Genomic DNA, 18,445 nt, shown 5'->3' on the forward strand with positions numbered 1-18,445 from the left:
AATAATAAGGGAAACTGGATGTGGGGTATATGGGATGTTTCTATCCAATTTTTATGTGAATCTAAAAGTAAAACTAAACTAAAAATAAAAAAGGGTCCATTTATAGAAGAAAAAAGAAAGTCACAGATTGGGAGAAAATACCTGCACATGTGTGATAAAGACTTGTATCCAGGCTACCAAGAACTCCCAAAACTCAACAGTAAGAAAACAACCCAATTTAGAAATGGGCAACAAAACTGCAGACACTTCACCAAAGAAGATATACAGCCCATGAGAAGACAATGAACATCATCGGTCATCAGGGAAATAAAAATTATTAAAACCACAATGAGATACCACTGCACACTTATTACAGTAGCTGAAATTAAGACTGACCAAAGCACGTGTTAGCAAACAAATGGAGGTGAATTCTCCCAGACTTTGGAAACACCTCACTTCTCTAAGTATTCACTCTAAAGGAAGCATATATCCATACAAAAGTATACACAAGAATGTTTACAGGATTCTGTGTTATGTAACAGACATAAAATTTTAAAAAACCAAAATATCCTTTAACAGGTGAATTAAAAATTATGGTAACTCTACAACTTAATACTTCTCAACAATACAAAGAAACAAACTATTGATATATGCAACAACATGGATGAACCCAATACTGAAGGAAGTCAGATCAAAAGAAAAGGTACATACTATATGATGCCATTAATATTAAACCCTTGAAAGTGTGAACTGCTCTACAAGTGGCGGGAAGAAGATCAGAGTTTGGGAGGGTGGGGGACACAGGAGCAGGGATTACAAAGGAATAGGAGGAAGCTCTCAGGATTGCCGTGTTCACAATCTTGATAGAGGTGATTCTTTCTTGGGTGTATATATGTCAAAATTTACCTGACACTTTATTGAAAAAAATTTTTTTCCTTTGTTTATTTTTGAGAGAGAGAGAGACAGAGTGCAAATGGGAGAGGGGCAGAGAGAGAGGGAGACACAGAATCCAGAGCAGGCTCCAGGCTCTGAGCTGTCGGCACACAGCCCGATGCGGAACTCGAACTCATGGACCAGGAGATCATGACCTGAGCCAAAGTCAGATGTTTAACTGACTGAGCCACCCAGGCGCCCCATACCTGACTGTCCACTTTAAATAACTGAATTTATAGAATATCAGTCAGACTTCAATAAGGTGATTAAACATACTAATGAAGTAATAAATAAGGTAGTGAGAAGAAGATAAGTAGAGCAAGATTTTCTGCTTCTCAATGGAAGTACTGCATGGAGGGCCGAAATTCAGGACCTTAGATCAGCACAGATCTTCCTCAACTTAGGATGGGGTTACATCCAAAAACCCACCATAAACTGAAGATATCATAGGTCAAAAATGCATTTAATACACCTCACCTACCGAACATAACTCAACCTAGGGCCTACCTTTAATGTGCTCAGAACACTTATGCTTGAATGCCGAGAACAAACTGAGGGTAGATGGAGTGGGGGGAGGGGGGCTGACAGGCATGGGGGAGGGCACTTGTGGGGATGAGCGCTGGGTGTTATATGGAAACCAACTTGACAATAAACTATTTAAAATTAAAAAAAGAAAGAACACTTTTGCTAGCCTACAGCTGGGCAAAATCATCTAACACAAAGCCTGTTTTTTAATAGTGTTGAACACCTCATGTAATATACTGAATACTGTACTCAAAGTGAAAAACAATGATTATATGGATACAGGATGGCTGTCGGTGTATCAGCTGTTTATTCTCACGGCTGCAGCGCAGCCACAGCCCACTGTCAGGAAAGAATGTTGTCCTACACATTACTAGGCCAGGAAAAAAATGAAAAAAAAAAAATCAAAGTGTGATTTCTACTGAATGCATATTGCTCTCGTACCATAGTCAAACCAAAAAATCTAAGTCAAACGATCATAAATCAGGGACCATCTGTATTATTTACAGGGCTAGCCTACAATCTGCCTCTGGTCCTTAATGACATAGGAACTTACACAGGAAGTAAGTCACCTACCTCCCAAGCACACTGTTTAGTTCCGTTGATATTTTTTTCCAAAATTAACATTTCTCAATGAAAAAAAGCAATGTGCTGATGAGCACTCTGGCACAAGCTCCTCATGTAATCACTGACCTGTAACAAACAGTCCCCAGACCAGCATTTATTTAGACACATTTTGAGTAGCGCTGTTTAGATTACACACAGATGTTCTTTTAACCTCTCGAAGCCTATCCTCATCTGTATGATGAGATAAGTGCTCTGAACACCTCAAACAATAGTCTGATGCTCTAATGAGCTATAAAGCTTGCAGATAGCATGCACTGATTAATGTGCCACTGCATTATGTAGATAGTGTTTTGAAATAAAGCCATATGTAAAAATAAAATGTCATTTTTTATTTGTTCAGAATGATTGGTTTTTTAAAATATTTATTTTGAGAGAGAGCGCGCGCACATGCGCATGGGAGTAAGGTAGGGGCAGAGAGAAAAGAGAGAATCTCAAGCAGGCTCCACACTGTCAGCATGGAGTGTGACACGGGGGCTCCATCCCACAAACCATGAGATCATGACCTGAACCAAAATCAATAACTGGATGCTTAACCGACTGAGCCACCCAGGCGCCCCAGAATGCTTGGTTTTAAAGTTAACTGAAACTAAAAATGGTTTGTTTACCAGTGAAGTTCTTAATACCCAAAACGATTAACTTCAATATTAAGGGTTTATAGCAAAAATGGACCTATATTTAATATTAGCTGATACTTGAGGAGTTATATATACACTATACAATGACATCTATTCTTTTTATCAGAGCACACCCTCCCAGATACAGAAATGAAGAAGTAACAGTGTTATTTTCATCTTTTCCTATTCTAGTAATAGTTTAATAATTCATAAACTCAAAACTGTTCACACATATTTAATTATTTTTTCTTGTTCACGTCTGAAGAAGAGCTTCTTTCTCTAAGAAATTTACATTTTATAATCTTTCCTTTGAAATATAAGAAAGATATGGAATCTCCTGAGTTATATATGCAGCTTATACATTCTTTAAGTTATTTTTAAAATATTACAAATTAACCATATATATTCATAATACACATCCTTGTTATTCATATATTCCTTTAAGCAACATTCAAGTATATTTGTGCTTTGTATGTTTACATTACTTTAGGATCTATTTTCAGCTTTCAATAAAACTGTATATCAATAAAGATTTCTCAAATATTTAATAAATGAGGCAAAACAGCCATTATGAAAATATAAACTGCTATTATAGCTTTTTCATCTAGCATTTTTTACGCATTTCCAGTCAACCATTTCATTTCCTGTTCTTTAGGGAAGCTGATAAATTTTTATCTTTGCAATCTCAACACTGCTGCTTTCTCAGCACAGCAGGAGTCTGTATATTGCAGGTTTTCTGAATGCACAGTATTCACTCGGCCAGATCAGGTGTAGCAGTGAACTCTGATAGTGTTGGTATTCATCACTTCCAGTTATTTCAACTGCAGGACCACCTTCAAACACAAAGTCAGGGGAGGAGGGAAATCAGGTTATTCCAGAATGATGCCAATATCTGCCTAATGAAATGCTTTGAAATCTCTGAAGGAGGGCCTGGAGAACTGATAACGAACAAGCACAATGCACAGTAACAGACGGAGCGTGCCTGCCAGGATCCATGGCTCAGAATCAATTAACATTTATATCGGGTTCTACCACACACCCTTGCAGACATTCAGCCCCATCCAAAAGCAAGCCAGGCTACCAGTGCGTTTACTGGGCATGTGGACCAGCCATCATGGCACTAAAATAAACATCTGCAGAGTACAGAGGAAAACTGAGTATAGCAGGGCTTAAAAGAAGTAAGGCTAAGAAAGTTGGCTGGTGCAAGAGAATGTGGTTAGGATATCTGACATTAATCATGGATTTCAGATCACTACGGAAAAAGCTGAGCAATAATGAAAGGAATATACATATACCAAGATAGTTATTTTTCTTACTGACAGCAGCAGTTTTCACTGTTTAAGTATTTTTCTCATTAAATACACACTGGGAATTGTTCCTGTTATTTAGCTAACGCTTTGTAAATGTAAAATTTTTAGTCATTCATTAACATGTCTTATCTCAACCTCATTTTGTTATAACTGTAAGCCATATTTTGTCTCCCATAGTTAGAGGATTATAAAAGCAATTTGATTTGTCCAGTTAAGTAAGACCCTCTTTCCTTTAGGATCACAAGTATTTACAATCATAAAAACTCTTCAGAATCACAGCCCCAAGGTAAAAATTTATTTTTATCATTACTGAGCACTGGGGCAAAAAAAAAAAAAAAAAAAAAAAATCTACTATTCTATCAAAAATAACTATTTGATAAATTAGGCTCAAAACTAAGCAGTTAAAATTACAAGTTATAATGAATTTAATATCTAAAACTGGGGTTGCAGAACAGATCAACAAGGTATTTTCTGTGCTTGACAGAAAAGATCAGAAAGAAAAGAAACATTAAAAGTCAATTATGAGTTTTTCTTCTTCTTATGAGTTCTTCTCAAACATTTTAAACCACACAACAAAATTAAAACAAGTACCTTATTAGCTGCTTCCAAGGAATGTATTAGATTCTGCAGCTCTTCTTTACTCATTTCAACAGAATACGGTTTGACTTCACCATTTTCTTTTACGTCTAGATTAAGGTTTAAAAGTGGCATTTGTAATGTAGCAATCTTGTCACTAGACAGTGCAAGCTGTTTAAAATGAGGAAAACAGTAATTAATAAGTAGTAACAAAGAATATATTAAATATACATCAGAGCTTATTAACAATACAAGATTACTCTTGCTTGCTATCAAGTACAGCAAAAGGGGGAAGAAATACAGAAACCCATGTCAAACCAACACATAAAAGAAGAACAGAAAGAGAAAGGAGGATGAATGGAGAGGACGTAGACTGGGAAAAAAGGACAACCAGTACAAATTTCGCGGCATAAGCAGAAATTCAGAGCAGAATTACAGCTGGGAAGTACTGAGTAAGTCCAATGCATCAAGAAACGGAGAATTCTTAAAGTGTAAAGAATCCAAGAGGGGGAAAGTCCGCATACAAAGACACAACCAAAAACACCGGTAAACCCTGTGAAATTAAGATGCTTATTCACGATTCTCTACTCAATTATTGATACACATGTTATCAAGATACCACGTTCAATTAGAGCCACTCAGCAAAAACACTCAATACATGTACCCTACTTCCTATTTTCTGTCTACAGAGAATCCTAGAAGAAATAGAAGAACCAAATATTTATGATACTAATAATTTTTGAAACAAGTACCATGGTTTCATTGGCAGATGGCAAAGGAAAAATCAAATTTTCCTGGAATCTGAGCTAGAAAACTCCACAATAAGTGAATCTTCCAAGTGCTACTACTTGCAAAAATTTACTTATGCAATGAATGGTAAGGAACTACCTCCCTAACAAACATCCTCAAAGATCACCCTCGGCGTGCACACACTACAGAATTGAATCCTCAAATAACTCCTCCATTCTCTCTTCAAAATCCAAGACTCACCATATCTGAGATTTAGAAGTATCAAAGATCATCTATGTGATGGATAATTCTCTTCTTCAGTGTGTCCAATAAGTGGTTTCTTAGTCTATGCTTGAATACCATCAAGATGAATGTGCTACCTCAAGAAGAGGTGAAAATAATCTTCAGATACTAATAGGTGTTCAAACACTTCCCTTAGGTTGATGTGATTGATGTGAACTCACCTTATCGCAAACTATGCACCTTAAACCTATACCTCTGTCCTAGCCTCTGAAGCCAAGAGCATATAAAAATTCCCTCATCCCTCGTCCATAGAGACGATTTTTAGTCCTTTAAAGACAACGGTCATTTTTCTACTAAGTTTTTTCCTTTCCAGATACATTGTTCCCAAGTGTTTAAAAAAAACCTTCATGATTTTAAGTTCCTGTTCATTCTTTTCTGGTTTGGCTCTAATTTGTTTAACTATCTCTTAAATTTGGCAGTCAGAACTGAAAGTATTAATAACTAAATTAACTAAACAGTGAAATGAATAAAAACAGAATTAGAACTACCCATTGCTTGAAACACTGCATTTCTAGCAACAAAACATAAGACTGAATCACCATATTGCTGACTCAAGCCACATCTGGTAAATCAAAACAACTAAATATTCTCATACATATTACTTTTGGCACATCTCTCATATCTTTTATATTAAATTGGTTTTATGTATATAAAAATCCTCTATCTAGGTTATCTCTGCTTAACTTATTTACTTCATTTGGTCCATCGTAATCTGCTATAAAACAATTTTCAGCTTTGATTGTATTATATTAATATTTAATGTGTCTCAGTTTTGATAAGCATAATACTCATAAAAATGTTGAAGACTGAGCCAAAACCAGAATCACAGAGACCTCCTCCCTGGATAACGCAAATACATCTGGTTTCGGTTATTTATCCAGCTATGACCCAAGTAACTGTGTTATTTTTCCACATTTTTCTCCACTTTATCCACAAAGACTGTATGAGACACTTCATCCAGGTTCATGCTGAAATGAGAAACACAATGTGTTTCAACACAACCTCCTCATTTAGGCTGATGTATCCTATACAGCATGGAAAGTTGGTCTGAAATTGTTCTTTATTAATCCCATTGATCATAAGTCTCTTTTCCAAAATGTTTTTTAAAGTTAACTTTTAATAACACATAGATTTTCCCCTGGAGGTAGAATCACATTTACCAATCTTAAGAAGACTGTAATAAAGTCTAGAAAGTTCTAGCCAAAAATAGACGTTGAATACATACTACTCCACTACTTAAGATAGTTAATGATTTATAGCTCTAGTTAATTAAATTTATTATCAATGTAATGTTATTACATATTTTTGGATGTCTGTACCATACTTATGGCTAAATAATGTAAAAAATATGATTTTTGACACTGTATTCTTAAAACAACAGAAATTTTAGATGTATATTATAAAAAAAGAATAAATATTTCTTTCTATTAAAAAAAAATGAGTACAAAATTTACATGCCCGTAAACAGATTCTCACCTTTAACTGCCAATCAAAATCCTGTAGCTGTGCAGAAGAAATATCAACTATTTCCTCTAACAGAACCTTCTTGATTTCATCTTTCCTACTTTTCAAGCATTTCATGATAGCTTCTTGATGAAATGAATTCAACTGATTCAACTGCTGAAATATCTATGAAAATAAAAATAAACAGAAAGTGAAAGGGAATTTCTGTTAAAAATGTAAACATATAGCTCCACTCCTCTTTTTCAAACCCTTTAAAATGATAGTAAAAGAAAAAAAAAAAGGAATACCTCTGCCTAGAATAAAATGATAATGTATAACTGACAAACAAGAGATTTACACAGATTTTTGCAAACCAAAAAGGTAAAGAGCTGACTGATGAAGCAGCATGAGAGCAAAGACCACTCACACTGGTACAGCGCTCTTAATATCAGACAAGGTAGCCTTTAAGAAGTATTACAAGAAATAAAGAATGGCAAAAGGACCATTCAACAGAAAGAATAATCATAAATTTGTGTGCACCCAATAAAACAGCTTCAAAATATACAGAGTAGCAAAACTTGGCAGAACTAAAATGAGAAATGGATAAGTCTAATTAGATTTGTTAGATTTATAACCAAAATGTTAACACATTTCCAATAACTGACGGAAAAACACACAAAACAATCGTAAAGATATAGAATCAAAAAATACTATCTTTCTTTAACCTAACTGATACACAGAACATTATACTCAACAACTACAATACACACTATTTTCAAATATATGTTCAAATGGAACATTCACCAGAATGAATCACAAGACAAGCCAGGCAGCAAATCACAACAGATTTCAAAGGACTGCAATCAAATTATTTATTTTTTACCATAGCATGATCATAAAATAAAAGATTTCCAAATATTGAAGATTATACCACATAGTAACACAGTACCAAAGAAGATATAAAATCAATCTTGCACAAACTCTTCCAGAGAATAAGAAAAAAGAAAAAATACTTCCTAATTCATTTTATTAGACTAGAATAAAACCTGACACCCTGACCAGGACATTACAAAGAAAAGAACTATGGGCCAATATTACTCAAAAACAGATGCAAAAGTCCTAAATAAAATAATGGCAAATCAAATCAAGAGATACATAAAAACATAACACATCATGACCAAGTGGCATTTATTTTGGCAATGCAAGGTTTAGCATTTAAATTTAAATATCCAATTTAGCATTTAAATATCCAATGAAAGACACGACATCAACAAAATAAAGAAGAAAAAATAACAAATTTAGGAAAACAATGTTTAAATAAAATTCAATACCCATTAATGATAACAATTTTCAGCAAAGCAGGAACTGTAGGAAACTTCTTTAATCTTACAGTATATACCTATAAAAACACACAGCTAACACAATAAATGATAAAATAGTGAATGCATTCTTCCTAAGGTCAGGAATAAGACACTGCTTTTTTGTTTCTACACTGTCTTAAAGGTGTTAGGCATTGCAATAAGGTAAGAAAAAAGTGGGTATTAAAATTTAAAAAGAAAATGGGGCGCCTGGGTGGCTTAGTCGGTTAAGCGTCCGACTTTCGCTTGGGTCATGATCTCGTGGTTCGTGGGTTCGAGCCCTGCGTCAGGCTCTGTGCTGACTGCCAGCTCAGAGCCTGGAGCCTGTTTCAGTCTGTGACTCCCTCTCTCTCTGACCCTCCCCTGCTCATGCGGTCTCTCTCTCTCCTAGAAATAAAATTAAAAAAAAAAAAAAAAAAAAGATTCTCTCTCTCCCTCCCCTCTCTGTTTTCGCATGCTCTCTCTCTCCCTCTCAAATAAAAAAATTTTTTTTAAAAATTTAAAAAGAAAATGACTGTACACAAAAAAGAAATCCAGAAAAATGTTTTATAAGCCATTAAATAATTTTTTTAAAATTGCTGGATATGGGGTAAAGATATAAAAAATATTTCTATGTACCAGCAATAAATAAGTGGAGAACAAAATTAAAGAACATCAAAAAAAAAATCAATTACTTAAAAATAAATGTAAGAAAATCTTTGCAAGACCTCCACACTGAAAACTACAAAATATTAGAGAAATTGAAGTAATCCAAATAAATGGAATGTTATTCTATGTTCATAGATTGGGAAGATTAATATTAAGACAGAAATTCTTTCCCAAATGATCATACAGATTCAGTGCAATCCCCATGCTGTGAACTTAATGGTGTGACCTCAAAATTCGTATGTTGAAATTCTAATTCTCATTGCGATGATATTTAAAGATGGGGCCTTCTGAGAAGTAATTAGGTTTAACAGGTCATAAGGGTAGGGCCCTCATGATGGGATTAGTGCTCTTATAAAAAGAAACACAAGAAAGACTGTGTCCCTCTCCAGTTGCCATGTGAGAACCACAGCAAGAAGGTAGTCTGCAGCCACGAAAAGGGTTCCTGACAGGGGATCAAATCAGCTAGCACCCTTATCTTGGACTTACCAGCATGGAGAATCGTGAGAAATAAATTCTTATTGTTTAAGCTACCCAGTCTATGGTATTTTGTTATGGCAGCCCAAGTGGACTAATACTCATCAAAATCCCAGCAGGGTTTTTTTTTGTTGTTGTTGTTGTTGCTGAAACTGACAAGCTGATTATAAATGTACATGAAAATACAGAGAACCTAGATTGCCAAAGCAATCTTGAAGAAGCATGAAATTGGAAGTCTTCTATTACCAGATATCAAGACTTTACGTAACATAGCTTTAATTCTACAGTAATTAAGACAGTGTAGTATTGGGAAATATAGACAAGACTAATGGAGTAGAATAAAGAGTCCAGATATAGACCCATACATACATGCAGCTTCCTGATTTACAACAAAGGCTGCACAGAAATTCTATGGGGCAAGGATGGTCACTTCAATAAAAGGTACTGGGTCAACTGTCTATTGATGTGAAAAAATGTGAACTTGACCCTTACTCCACACACAAATATGAATCCAAAACACACCAGGAACATAAATATGAGAGCTTTACAAATGTGAGAGCTTCTACAAGAAAACTAACAAAAACATCTTTCATGACTTTGGCACAAGTATTTGTTAAACACCATCAAAAGAAATGTTGACAAAACTGGACTGGATTAAAATTCAGAACTTCTGTTCACAAAAAGATACCATTAAGAGCGAAAAGGCAAGCCACATAATGGAAGAAGATATTTAAAATACCTATATCTAACAAAGAACTCCCACCCAGAATATCATCCAAATCAAAATGATGAGTATACATAAACTACATTTTTTTAAAGTGAGCAACCTACACAAACATGCCCAAATAACTTTTGACCAAGGTACAAAAGCAATTCAATGGAAGGACACCCCATGACCCTGTAATTTCACTTCAAGATGTCTATCCTACAAAACTTGGCCAATATGTGTACAAGGAGACACACACAAAATGTCAGTAAAAGTACTGTACATAATAATGAAAGCAGCAAAGATCAATGGTTCATCAGGAGGAGGCTAGAAAAATAAGTCCTGCTAATCCCTATCATCAAATACTACAGGAGGTTAAAATACAAGAACCAGATCTACATTTAGCAAGATTGGTAAGTCCAAAACACATTATCCCACAAAAAATTACAAATCACAATGTATGGATAGATACATTATCAAGTTACGCATTCAAACAGCTCAAATACCTATATTACTTGAAGAGGTAAACATTCCTACAATATGGAATACAAAATATGTACACCAACAAGCTGTGATCTGTTCGGGAAGGGAGGCATGCGAGGTGGTATTTAAGTATATTTCTAATGCCTTGTTTCTAAAACAAACACACAAACCTGTAATACATAAAGTAAAATGTTACTAAATGTTTAATCGTGATAATGAGTATGTAGGTGTCAGTTATCTAACTTTTGGTTTCCTTCTACATGATTTAAATGTATCACAATTTTACAAACACAAACAACCAAAACAAAACTAAAAAACCAGAACTTCCACAATCAGATTTGCCTACTCAAAATTATGATGTTTTTGTTGCAAAAGAACATATACTTACTGATGATGGCTCTTGTATGATATAGTGCCCTAAAGACCAACTCGAGAAAAACCTGAACACTAATTATTATTTATTATAAGATATAGAAATTTGGAGTGAAGTTACCTCTTCATCAGGTAAATTTTTACCAACTACAGCTTTGAAAAATTTGGTAATATCTTCTAGAACACTCTTCCATTCTGTCGAATCCCAAACATTGTGATAATCTTGGTACAGAGGATAAGCTCGGCCACAAATGCCATCAATTATTTTATGAAGAAGCTAGAGAGAAAAGAAAATAAGTGAATTATACGTAAACTTATGAAACAGACTAATCTTCCTTGTAGGAAACAAGTGTTGTTGGGAGAAGCTCCTGTGACCTGCAAGAGCAGCTGACATTGCAATGTAACTATTTTAACATTATTCTCATTAACTGAAAATTAAAGCTCCAATAAAAATCCCAGACTTTCTATAATTTTGTCCACCTTCAGAAGCTAAAATAATTTCACAGACACACTGTTGTTTCTCCTATAATCCTGAAAGGAAGACAGTGAATATAAAAGTTTCACCTTGAGATTCCTTAGACATTGTATTTATACCAATAATAAAAAAAGGTATGACTTTTAGATCAAAGTTTTTTATGGTAGATCTATAAATTTCATTTCCGCTTGCCTCCATTTTCACAGCATTCACACTCACTTCTTTTGGTCCACTCCAAGAGAGTTGTCAGAACCTTTTTTTTCTTTTTTTACATTCCTTTACCTCTACCCTACCTTAGTATCAGCAATGGAAATCCTAACACATATATAACTGAACATCGTGACTAAGACTGAATTTTGGAATAAAACTGTCTAGTTTGAATCCTAGTTCCACTACTTAACTAGTTTTATCAAGTTATTTAAATGTTCTGTGCCTGCTCCCTCCTGTGTAAAATGAGGATATCATTTACCTACATTATGCTGTTGTAAAGATTAAACAAGTACATGCAAATTACTTGGCACATTCCTAGCATGTATAACACACTTCCACAGTGCCAGCCATTGTTATCATTCTTCTCATTATTGTTATTATCACCATTACTGCCGCCACCACATTACGGTATTATGTTCCATGTCTTTAACATACATTAACTGATTGCCTACTATGTATGTCAGCACTATTCTAGATAATTGACTAATATGGTTTTCTTTCCCAGGAGATATCTGTGTCTTGTTAAAAGAGTATTTGAACCCAAATAATCTGGAAATGCATTTTAAGTAACAAGACTTCCAAATCTTTTCCCCTGGACCATATTCCACTCCACTTTAAGCAATAACTCTTTCCCTATAACACCACACATATCAGAACAGAAATGAGCAACTGGTAACTCCACTTCCAAATGATGGCTAATGCACTCTATGAACAGATCTTTTATCTACCATAAATCAACCAACATTCTCAATCTGAAATTCATTCAAAATTCTCTACACACATCCCATGTTATCCCAAACTGCCCCTGTGGTAAAGCAAAACACAGAACTCAAACTAATAAAGTACTATCTTTTGGAATATAAATGTCTGTATTCATTCATTCAATCATTCATTCATTCATTAATGTTTTCTAGTCATACATATGAAATATGTAATGAGTACTTCCTTACAATTGTTAAACAAGTTAGTGAAAATACAAAGCAAATATAATCATAATGGCTACCATATAGGGAGCCCTGACTGAGTACCAAGTACTGTGTTCATCCTCACTACAACCCTATGGGTAAGTCTCATTATTATACCCATTTTACAAATGAGAAAACTGAAGACAAACAAGAATACGTTGCTACCATATCAGACCTTTAGTCCATTAGAGAAAGACGAACGTAAATATATAAATGCAATTTAGAATGAGAGGAGCTGTATTATAAATTTATAGAAAGTACAAAGAAGTACAGAGAAGGGAAAGGCCTGCTTTTAGAAGGATGAAATGAGGATATCATCTACCACATTATGTTGTCATAGTACCTGGCCACTGAAATAGAAGAGAAGGGCATTTCTAGTCACAAGCAACTGCGTATGAATAGAATGAAAGTGTACAATCACATGTTCAATTTGAAAAAAGACAGGATGCAGGCTGAAGAAGTGAGTGGAGGCCAAATCATAAGGGCCTTGTGTACAGTGTCCAGGCTTTAATTGTTTCGATGGGGAAGCAACCTATTCACATATTTGCATTATGTTTCCATAAATTTTCCAACAAGTTTGGGAAATATAAGGAGAGAAAAGGAAAAGAGAGATGGTGAGACCAAAGGCCCCGTGCCTTCTCTTTACCAGGAAGAAATTAGATTGGGGGGGGGGTTGCTAAATAGTTGAGGACACTCAAAACCGGGGCAGTACAGAGGTATAAAGAGACTGTGAAAAGAAGGGACCAAGGATGACACTCAGAATTTTAGGCTGAATGACTGGGTGGTACTCCAAACCAAAAATGAGGCTATGATCACAGGAAGAATAGTTCCAGGGGGAAAGACAAGTTCAGCCAAGGACATACTGAATTTGAGGTACCTGGGGTGTGTCTGAGCAGAAGCCTGACACTCAAAGAAGAGAGTTTTTTGCCGGATGCAGAGATCTAGGTGTCATCAACCTACATGGTGAGAAAGGCTATGGGCCTTAATAAGAAGCAGGTAGAAGGAAGACAGGAGCAGGAAGCTAATACTAAGACTCACAGTCAGCAGAGCTGACATGCATTCCACCTTTGCCACTTACTAGTTTGACAGCCTTGGGCAGGGTCCTCCAACTCTCCCTGCCGACATTTCAGTTTCCTCACTTGTAAAATCACAGACAAGAGTTAAGATGGTTTTTCCTGATCCTGATAAGAATTAAGTAAGTTTATTCCCTTCGATCTCCCTCACACTTTCCCCATTGTAAATGGAACAGAGGAAAAAAGAAGTCTTAAATGTGGGCCTTATAAAGGCTGCCTACCCCACACCCCTCTATCACATTACGTAGGCTAAGCCCCCCCTCCCACCCTTCACCCATTATAAATGGAACAAAAGTGGGACTTACTCAGAACTGCCTATCATTTACACTAAAGGCCGGCCCACCAAAGCTTGGAATCCAGATAACTGCACCCTCCCGCTGCCATGATTAAGCAGAGTTCAGTATGCATTGATTCCTTCCCTCAGCGAACACTGATTTAAGAACTCACCTTGATCCACAACACAATTCTCAAGAACTGGGAATGTAAAACATAGAATCTACCCTGAAGGAGTCCAGAATAAGAGAGAGACCAGAGTCAAGCCAAGCAGTCAAGAAGTTGTGTAAGGAGGCCTGGATTGTTGGGGGACAGAGAAGATGGGAGTAAACATCCTTATATATTAATTACAATACAACATATTAATTGGCTGACTTCTGAGGACAAACAGAATCTCAACTCCCAGCTAATGCTGAAGCTCGATTCTGCATATATTGCTTTCTTTCAAAGATAGGCAAATTTCCTTCAGGTCTAAATTTTTTTTGCTTAAAAGTTCAATGGGGGAATCTCACTTCTCAGTCAGATATTCCTCTTACAGCAACCATTGGGTTTTCTCTTCACAGCTCACAGTCAAGATACTGTTAGATGTAATTATTGCACACTGTAATTTTTCACACTCAAAACTTCCAGTGCCTTTGGTATCAAGGCTAAATAAACAAGCGTGGCATATAGACTCCAGCCGCCACCTGACTTTCTACTCACCTGTCCAGCCTCAGTGTCCCTGCTCTGCTTCTCACTCTGAATTTCAGCCTCCAAGAATCAGAGCAGGTCCTCAAAGCCCGCAGGGGCTGCTTTCCTTTTTCTAGCCTTGTAGCTACTATTCCTCTACCTAAACCATTCTCCCCCTCTAGCCTGTCTATTCCTACTCATCCTCTGGAACTCAGCCTAGAAATTTTAGATGTTCGTTTTCTGGAAAGCCTCTCCTTGCCCCTTCAAATCTGGGTTGCCACCTGTCCCACAAGCTCATTACTGGAGGATTCAGTTTGGTTTCCTTATTAGATACAAGCTCTACCAGGATACCGGCTGTATCTCACTCATCGTTTTACCTTATCCCATCTGGGCACTCAGCACAAGGTCGACTTAAGAGAAGAGCTGGCAGAACAAATAAACGAAGCTCTCTCCAGATCCTTCGAGCCAGGCTCAAGGTTTCAATGTATATGTCACCTCTTGTATATGCCACCTCTTGAGAGAAAGGCCACCTTGGACCACGCTACCGAAAGTAAGTTGCCCAGTTATTGGTAGTACTTCCCAATTTGTTTTCTGCAGCCCTCAAGGGAGCAGGGTGTGCCTTTCCATGTCCCCAGCCCGTCCCCAGCACCTAGCCCTGTGCCTGGTGCACAGGTAGCATTCCGGCGGTGCGGTGTATGAATGAATGAAATGAGATGCTGCACACCACCGGCTGCACGGTGTAAGATTTTCACATACGAGGGTGGCGACTCCGCTCCCCAGCCACAGTCGGCGGGTCCTGGGCCGCGCGGGGGAGATAACCGGCCCCCCCACCCAGGTGCGAGCAGAGCGGACAAGTCTGCTCGCCAAGCCCCCCCGACCGGTAGCTCCAAGCAGGGATTTGGAGGTGGCGCCAAAAGCGTCGGCCTTCCCAGCTCTCCAGGAGAAGCTGGTGGGACCCTGCGCCAGACATCACGCCCCTTCCCCATCCCTGCCCCAGGCAGCCCGGGTGAGCCCAGACAAGGCGTCTCCATCAGACCCGGCCAGACCTGCACGCCCGGCCACCTCGGAGCCCCGCCTGCCACGCCGCCCGCGCTCTCCTCACCTGCGGGCCCAGCTCGGCTGGAAGCTTCTGAAGCCGCCACAAGGGCGTCCCCTCTTCCGGCTCCATCCCAGTACCAAGTAGGAACCTAGGTCACATGACAAGGCCCAGTCGCGCCTCTGGAGCGACGGCTCAGCCACGTGACTCTCTCGGGTGGGGCGGGGGCCGAGCGTGGAGACGCAGGAGCTGTCTTGCGCATGCGCAGAGACGCAGCCAACGCTTTCCCTGTAACTAAGGAAAATCCTTCTTCCGCCCGGCGTGAGTTTGCTGAGCACACCTATTACCTTGAAAGCAAATTTGCAAACCTCTCAGGCAGTTTCCAATTTTGTTCAGACTTCTGTCGAACTTTCTCTGCACTCTAGAAAGCCATCTAATAAGAATAACCCTGTTTTGAGCTCTGGGCCACTGTCCTGGAGGCTTGGCAGGTGTCTGTTTTTACTAAAGTATTCTAATTTGGAAGGTTAAGTGAGGGTTTACCTGTGTGCAAGATGCTTTATATAGATTATCCTAAAAAGAAGGTACTACTTCCATCCTTATGTACAAATAACAAATAAGATCAGAGAAGTCACTAGGATTGTCAGATGTAGCAAATAAAGAGTGCTGGGTTAAATCTGAAATTTCAGATAAGCAACGAACATGTTCTTATAAGTGTCCCCTAAATATTGCATGGGGCATACTTAAACTAAAAAATTATTCCCGGGGCATCTGGGTGGCTCAGACAGTTAAGCGTCCAACTTCGGCTCAGGTCATGATCTCAAGGTTCGTGGGTTCGAGCCCCACGTCGGGCTCTGTGCTGACAGCTAACTCAGCCTAGAGCCTGTTTCAGATTCTGTATCTTTCTCTCTCTGACCCTCCCCTGCTCACGCCCGCTCTCTCTCCCTCCCTCCCTCTCTCTCTCTCTCTCTCTCATAAATAAAAATATTTAAAAAAATTGTTCCCTGTTTATCTGTAAGTCAAACTCAACTCTGCATTCTGTGTTTTATGGCAACCCTAAAAGTCCCAAGAGCTAGGAGACACAGCCTAAAGTCAAGCAAAGTCAGACGCTACAGCCGCACTGTCAACGTTGAACTAACCAAAAAACGTTTTCCAACGTTGAACTAACCAAAAAACGTTTTCTGTGATTTCTCTCATTATAGCTGTTACCTTAATCAGGTGCTGGAGAATTTTGAGAGATAAGACAGTTCCTTGTATCTAGAAATGCACAGTAAGTGGGAGACCGAAACAGAAATGACAGTCTGATATAAATTTAATAATAAAAGTAGTGAAAGTGATGAAACATACCATAGAGGAGGAAGTCATTATTTTAGTCTGTGGGCTATGCAAAGAAAAACTACATATTAGTGACACCCTTTGATGTTTAGCTGGAATGCCCTTTCTCTACTTGGTGCCCCGTGTCTTGGAGGTGAAAGGAATTTCTTCCTTCTCTGAATTTTCATGACTGTCCCTCACTTAAAGTATTTATCGCTTTCTAGTTCTTGACAGTTATGTACAAGAATCATTGCCCCAACTGAAATATAATTATCTTAAGACTCTTCAACGTTGTGCATAGGAGCTCCTCAACTAATAGTTAATAAACAAGGAGTCTGGAAATCTACCTAATCTATCTGTGTTAGTAAGTCTCCTGAGGGTAGAGTCTTGTTTTCTAAGAAAAGGCTAGATTTTATATACTGTAAAAGTTGGGGTAAAAATATTTGTTAAGCATCTACTATATGCCAAACAGTTTATATATTTTATCTTATTAATCTTCCCTATAACATTGTGTTGTGGGAGTTACCCCAACTTTTAAAGATGAGGAAACATATCTGGTGAAGTAGTATCAACCTTGTCCAAGGTCATGTAAGTGTTAGTTGCAAAGTCACTGGGCCAAGTCTGTGTGTTTTACTGGCTCTGAAGATTAAAGAAAGACATTCTGGAGTGATATGACTTCCTAGGGCCATATAACAGATTACTAAATAACGGAAGGAGGCACAAAGAACAGTGCCCAAGATTTTGTCAGAGGACACAGAATTAGGTCCTGATTTTTCTTTTCTAGCAACGCTAGACACTAGGAGGAATTTGGTCCTTCCTTTGGAATTTGGTTATAAGAAAACTTAACTCTTAATTGTTGAATCACTACATTATACACCTGAAACTCATATAACACTGTATATCAACTAACTGGGATTAAAATAAAAACATACATAGACAGGGAAGCCTGGGTAGTTCAGTCAGTTAAGCATCTGACTTTGGATCAGGTCATGATCTCAGGGCGAGTATAAAGCTCACATCAGGCTTTCTGCTGTTGGGACAGTAGTCAGATTTCTCTCTGCTCCTCCCCTGCTCACGCTCTCACTCTCCCTCTCTCAAAAATAAACAGACATTAAAAATAAAATAAATTTAAAACATACATAAACAATAGGAGTACAAACACAAAAACTTGACCTTTAACAAACACAGCTTCTAATATTGTTCACAAGTTGAGAGTGCTTAATATTTGCATTTTGATAAGAAGATGTCCTTACGTGTATAATCCAAAAGGTTTTTAAAACATTTCTGTTTCTTACAGTCCCATTTTTACTAAGTGGGTTCTAGGCCCAATTTTCCAAATCTTCCTTGAAGTGATAG

At 37.6% G+C, this 18,445-nt stretch overlaps 1 protein-coding gene across 1 annotated transcript; it reads right to left on the reverse strand.

Annotated features, from left to right (window-relative positions):
- Positions 1–3,080: 3,080 nt before the first annotated feature.
- Positions 3,081–15,943, reverse strand: COMMD8 (COMM domain containing 8). The gene is made up of 5 exons (XM_039241073.1): positions 15,845–15,943; positions 11,199–11,354; positions 7,070–7,222; positions 4,577–4,732; positions 3,081–3,508 (listed from the first exon to the last, which is right to left on the reverse strand). Exons 1-5 carry the CDS (start codon positions 15,908–15,910, stop codon positions 3,488–3,490), a joined length of 552 nt encoding a protein of 183 aa, XP_039097004.1. The 5' UTR covers positions 15,911–15,943; the 3' UTR covers positions 3,081–3,487.
- Between the last annotated feature and the right edge of the window lie 2,502 nt (positions 15,944–18,445).

Source organism: Hyaena hyaena, unplaced genomic scaffold (assembly GCF_003009895.1).
Source record: "Hyaena hyaena isolate Hyena2069 unplaced genomic scaffold, ASM300989v1 scaffold_187, whole genome shotgun sequence".
In the NCBI taxonomy this organism is placed as follows: domain Eukaryota; kingdom Metazoa; phylum Chordata; class Mammalia; order Carnivora; family Hyaenidae; genus Hyaena; species Hyaena hyaena.

What these genes read in the sequence shown, in the direction of transcription:
- COMMD8 (XM_039241073.1), bottom strand. Translation starts at nt 15,910, where the DNA reads ATGGAGCCGGAAGAGGGGACGCCCTTGTGGCGGCTTCAGAAGCTTCCA. An exon ending in CAGCCGAGCTGGGCCCGCAG is followed by an intron (nt 11,355 to 15,844) that starts GTGAGGAGAGCG and finishes TTTTCTCTCTAG; the next exon opens with CTTCTTCATAAAATAATTGA. An exon ending in CCTTGGAAGCAGCTAATAAG is followed by an intron (nt 3,509 to 4,576) that starts GTACTTGTTTTA and finishes TTGTGTTTGAAG; the next exon opens with GTGGTCCTGCAGTTGAAATA.